Source organism: Sceloporus undulatus, chromosome 4, assembly GCF_019175285.1.
Source record: "Sceloporus undulatus isolate JIND9_A2432 ecotype Alabama chromosome 4, SceUnd_v1.1, whole genome shotgun sequence".
Lineage (NCBI taxonomy): Eukaryota > Metazoa > Chordata > Lepidosauria > Squamata > Phrynosomatidae > Sceloporus > Sceloporus undulatus.
In genome coordinates, this window is record NC_056525.1 from 202,005,600 (window position 1) to 202,011,044 (window position 5,445).

The 5,445-nt window shown below is 40.4% G+C and overlaps 1 protein-coding gene across 1 annotated transcript in view; it reads left to right on the forward strand.

The window, feature by feature from the left end:
• Positions 1-759: 759 nt before the first annotated feature.
• RAB2A (RAB2A, member RAS oncogene family) overlaps positions 760-5,445 on the forward strand; it is a 105,252-nt gene continuing 100,566 nt past the window's right edge. The window contains exon 1 of the mRNA XM_042463424.1: positions 760-931. Within this exon, the coding sequence (XP_042319358.1) occupies positions 775-931 (157 nt within the window). The 5' untranslated portion in view covers positions 760-774. The remainder of the gene's footprint in view (positions 932-5,445) is intronic.

Consider the following 5,445-nt stretch of genomic DNA (forward strand, 5'->3'; position numbering starts at 1 on the left):
GCTCCCCAAAGCCTTGGAAGGGAAAGAGGGAGCCACAAATGCACTCTCCCCTGCCCTTCCAGCGCCTCAGAACTTGCTAGAGCTGTTTGAGGCTTCAGAAGGGAAATGTCGGGTGCATGTGCACACTGCTTTTGGCCCTCCTCCGCTTTATTCACAAACTTTGACTTTTGCAGGGTGTCTTGTGCCCCTAACCCCTGTGAATGTCAAGGGTTGACTGTAACATTCTTTCAAGCTTAAGTGACAAAATTATACTCAGATTATGGGAAGTTGATCAGGCTTTTCAGCACCCCTTCATAATCATAATTCTTTCCCCTTGCGCTTAAGAATTCATGTTTCTTATATATTTAGGGTTTTTTATTAGTCATTGTTTATGCATCTGCCCAGAACCGAGTAAGCCATTGTTTCTGTCTCACTAATGTCCATTTACTTTAAGCCCAGGCTTGAAGCTCTGGCAAGAGAAGAACAGTGCTTCATTTATGTACCATAAAAACTTGCTAGAGGTGGGACATGAAAAGGCAGTTCTCCCATTATCACTACAGACAGTACATGAAAACAGGTCTTAATTTGTCCACTTATGAATATAATAGCCCTAGTAAATATAGAAAATGTATGTGATTTTCAAGAAGGGGTAGGATTTTATTGGGATTCATGGAAGAATATGAATAAATGCTTCTTCTCTGCTAAGCTGAGGATTCTTCTGTCTCCAGACATGTTTTGTTGAGACTTTGGATTGGGTGGTATTTTTTTGTTTTGTTTTAAATAAACCGTGGAAATATGTTTTTAAATTTGATTTTAAAATACTGTCATTTTGGAAGTATTTTCTATTTCGAAATATTTGAAAGAAATATTTATTTTTCAGGTGTTGGAAAATCATGTTTATTGTTGCAGTTCACAGACAAAAGGTTTCAACCAGTGCATGACCTTACCATAGGTAAGTGTTCATAAGTGAGTGAATGAATAGTGATGATACCAACCTTGTGTGTCAGGGTTTGGGATTAGTTTTATAGACATTTAACTAATAGTCATCCATTTATAAATATATGGTGGCACTTGTCAGTAGTGCTTAGTATGTTTAAGTAATAAATTAACTAAATCAGGCACGTATGGGACAGAAGTATCCAAATGGTCCACTACAGTTCTGCTTGATTGTATTTGTAGACTGAGGTTGTGTTTTCACAGAACAAAAGCCATGATTTTAAAGGATCCTGGTTTATTGTAAATAGTCTGTGTACTGGTTCAGAAATCCCATTTGTTTATGTATCAATCTTCCCTGCTAGTACATCCACCAAACAAGCCAGGAATTTTGCTTAGCATGTCATTCAGATAGAGAATCTTAGATTGTTGCTTCCTCTGTAAGCCAGGATTTGTAAATACACTAGTATGCAGTCCTGGCCTGTAAATGGAGTGATAAGTGAGGAACCAGAGTTCAGATGATGTGCTAAACAATTTTTAAAAGCTTTTTCTGTGTGTTCTAGCAGGAAGAAGCATAGTGAGAGCTAACTAGTTGCATTACAGTTACTGTATTGACTGAAAAACCATTATCAACTTATCATCATTTGGTTTAATTGCCTGTCTCTTTCATTTGAATATTAAATGTTTGTTTAAAACAGGGGTAGGCACTGCGGCCCCGGGCCGGATGCGGCCCGGCGAGGCCTTGGGACCGGCCCCACCGGGTCCCTCCGCTGATTGCCGCCGGGGCCTTTGGCCTCTCACGTTCAGGGGCAAGGGGGGCAATTGTCTATAGATGCCTCAGAAACATGCATTTATATTAACATTTTTTTAAAACAGCAAAGCAGGCCTCCACCACGTGAAAAAAAGTGTCCACCAGTTGGAAAGGGGGCCGACAGGGGCCGGGGGGAGGAGGTAAGATGGGAAAAAAAGAAGAAGAAAATGTGGGGCGGCGGCCCCAGGGGCCTGAGGGACAGCACACCCGGCCCCCGGCTCAAAAAGTGGCCTACCCGGGTTTAAAAGGGGGGAAACTAAGTGGGATAAATAATCCCGGAAATGGATTTGTGAGGAGCGCACTTCATGGGTAATGCAGTGAAATTCAGTGTCAGATGCTTTTCAACTGGAGGTGGGACTTTTCTGAAGTTTTTTTAAAAAATGTGTTACAAATAAACTTTCAAATATATTTGCTTCCCATTTTCTCACACATTCTAACATGTTAAAATTTAAAACTTCTTTTTTCATCAACAGAACGACAAGAGTCCGTCATAACAAAATCTACTTCACTTGGAATATGTTCCCTCTCCTTATATATAAAAAAAAATCCATGCATATTCTTTCTGTACAGCCTTTACTATCCTCTATCAATCTGATAAGAATAATAACATTTCTTCTTTTTTTTTTTAAAGTTATAACCAAAAGAAAAAAACTGGACAGGTCGCCCTGTGGAAAACAAACCTGTTTTTCAGAGTGGCATCCCATTCGTTACGTTGTTCCAAAAAACTATTTTTATAAATTAGTGCTGCGTAAGCTCACTCTCATAACTACGTGGGGGATACAGATGGGGAGAAAGGAGTGCTGAGCGCTGCCCCTTTCTGCGCCACACGGAGGCCACAGCAACCAAATGGCATGGCCTCTGGGAGCCCAAAAAGAACTGGCTCCCGGTGAGTTCTTTTTAGGGTGCCCTCATGTGCAGTAGATATCAACGTGGTGGCGCCGCGCCGTTTGGAAGCTGTGCCACTTGTACGTCATCATGGCGGCCCTCGTGTAGGGCAAGCCATATGGCACAGTAGGGCTCGGGAGCATCGGACTCTCCGCTCTCCCAAGCTCTAAAATCGGCCCCAGGCTGGCACTTTGCGCCAGTCTGTAACAGGCCTACCTTTACAAGGCTATCAGAAAAATCAAGATGACATAAATCACTTCCAAAAACCACAACATTGTACTATGATCTGTGAAACTGCTTTCTAACACTACAGACTATCCTATCTCAGAAAGTTAGCTCTGCAATGTATCAGTGAACTGTGGGGGTAAACAGACAGGCGGCATGGAGTGACCTTGGACCATACCTCCAACAGCCCAAGAAGCTGCTTTATTTGGTCCAGTTGTTGAGGCCTTGGATTCAAAACAATAAACTTTAAAATACTTTTAAACTTTTCATAGAATTGGACATGTTCCAATAAAGGAATATAAACAAACAGACAGACCTACGTCAGTCTACAATACCCTGAAATAATAGATCTTACTGCCATATCCAAGAGCTGAATAAGTTGGGAAGAGATGCAGTTTTGTGATTTTTAGTTAGGATCTCATACCCATTGTTAGTGGCTCAGTCAGTCACTCTGAAGAGTGATTTCATAGAATCATCAAGTTGGAAGAGACCACAAGAGCCATCCAGTCCAACCTCCTGCCATGCAGGAAATCTAAATCAAGCATCCCTGACAGATGGCCATTCAGCCTCTGTTTGAAGACCTGTAAGGAAGGAGACTCCACCACACTCAGAGAGAGTTTTGTTCCACTATCGAACAGCCCTACTGTTAGGAAGTTCCTCCTAATGTTGAGGTGGAATCTCTTTTTCTGTAAGGCTTTGCATCCATTGTTCCACGTTCTAGTCTCTGGAGCAGAGAAACAAAGCTTACTCCCTCCTCCATATGACATCCCTTCAAATATTAAACAGGCGAGATCATAGCACCTCTTAACCTTCTCTTCTCGCAGGCTAAACATACCCAACTCCCTAAGGCGTTCCTCATAGGGCAGTGATGGTGAACCTTTTACAGACCAAGTGCCCAAAACTGCAACCCAGACCCCACCTATTTATTGCAAAGTGCCATATCCCGCGGGCTTTCTAAGAAAAATTCTGGCAAACTCTGTGCTAGGGCGACAGCATGTGTGCCCACAGAGAGGGCTGAGTGCCACCTCTGGCACGTGTGCCATAGGTTCGCCATCACTGTCATAGGGCATGGTTTCCAGACCCTTTACCATTCAGTTGCCCCTTTGGACAGCTCCAGTTTCTAACATCCTTTTGAATTGAGGTGCCCAGAACTGACACAGTACAGGTGAGGCCTGACCAAAGCAGAATAGGGTGGCTCTATTACTTCCCTTGGTCTAAACGCTATACTTCCTAATAATGAAGCCTAAAATTGCATTGGCCTTTTTACCTGCCGCATCGCACTGTTCACTCATGTTCAACTTGTGGTCTACTTGGACTCCTAGATCCCTTTCGCATGCAGTCTCATTCAGCCAGGTGTTGCGCATCCTACATCTGTGCATTTTATTTTTCTGCCCTAAGTGCGTACCTTACATTCCTCCGTGTTGAATTTCATTTTGTTAGCTTTGGCCCAGCTTTCAAGTCTATTCAGGTCAGTTTGAATACTGATCCTGCCCTCTGGCTTTTAGCTATTCCTCCTAATTTGGTGTCATCTGCAAATTTGATAAGTATGCTCCCAATTCTGTCAGTAAAGTTTTTTTTAATTTTAAGCTTTATTTCCCAAATAACTGAGATCAAATCGAGGTAATTCACACATTAACAAACAAAAATGTATGTTCAGTTGTTAAAGTATCCTAAAATTTTCTTTCTCACAAATTCATTATTCTTTATGATTTCTCACACTTAGGATTTTTCACACTGTAGAGTAAGTATAAAATAATGGACTTGGCACAAAAATATATAGAATATTTCCTTCCATTACTGGTGAACTGAGGCCTTTCAGATATTTTTCAGACTACAACTCCCATAATCCCTCACTACTATCTATGCAAGATTGGGTTGGTGAAAAAATAGGGTAAAACATGTCTAGAGTTGCTGTTATTCATTCCTAATTTACAGGAGTTTAGAGGAGCAGTCAGCTTTGAAAAGCACCTCTCTAATTATGGCACCTTAGAAATTTTACTAAAATCTTTTGGGGGCCTCTGGTCTTAATAAAACCTACTTTACTATATAACTTTGAAGCACTGAAACACAGAGATGCCTTCTCTGACTTCTACCAAAAATGCATAGTACAACCATATGCTAACAGAAGTATTTATACAACTCTAGACTAGCATAATTTAAACAATGCAGATTGTAATTACAGAAAATTAGTGAAAATTTGTTCTATCATGATCTGTAACAAAAATGTGTAAATGTAAAAAGTAAGGATACACCTGAACAATCTGTAGAAAAAAGTTTTTTTTGTAACAACCAACCTACATCAACTTCACTATAGTTTATCAGACAACAATGACAATCTTATCTTTTAGTAAGATGGATGCAGGCTTAATCATGTCTAGAGCAGATCTACTGAAATCAATGAGACTTTAGTTATGTATTTATATTTAAAATAGATCCAGTGAAATTATCAAACTTACTTACTTTATACCAATGGTCTTCAATCTTTTCAGCACTTAATCCATTTTAACCTTCTACAGCATGCCAAAGTTTATTTTATTTTATCAACAGAACTATAACTTATAAATGAGGGCTCCTAATGTGAAATTCCACATTGGAAATCACTTTTGCTTGCC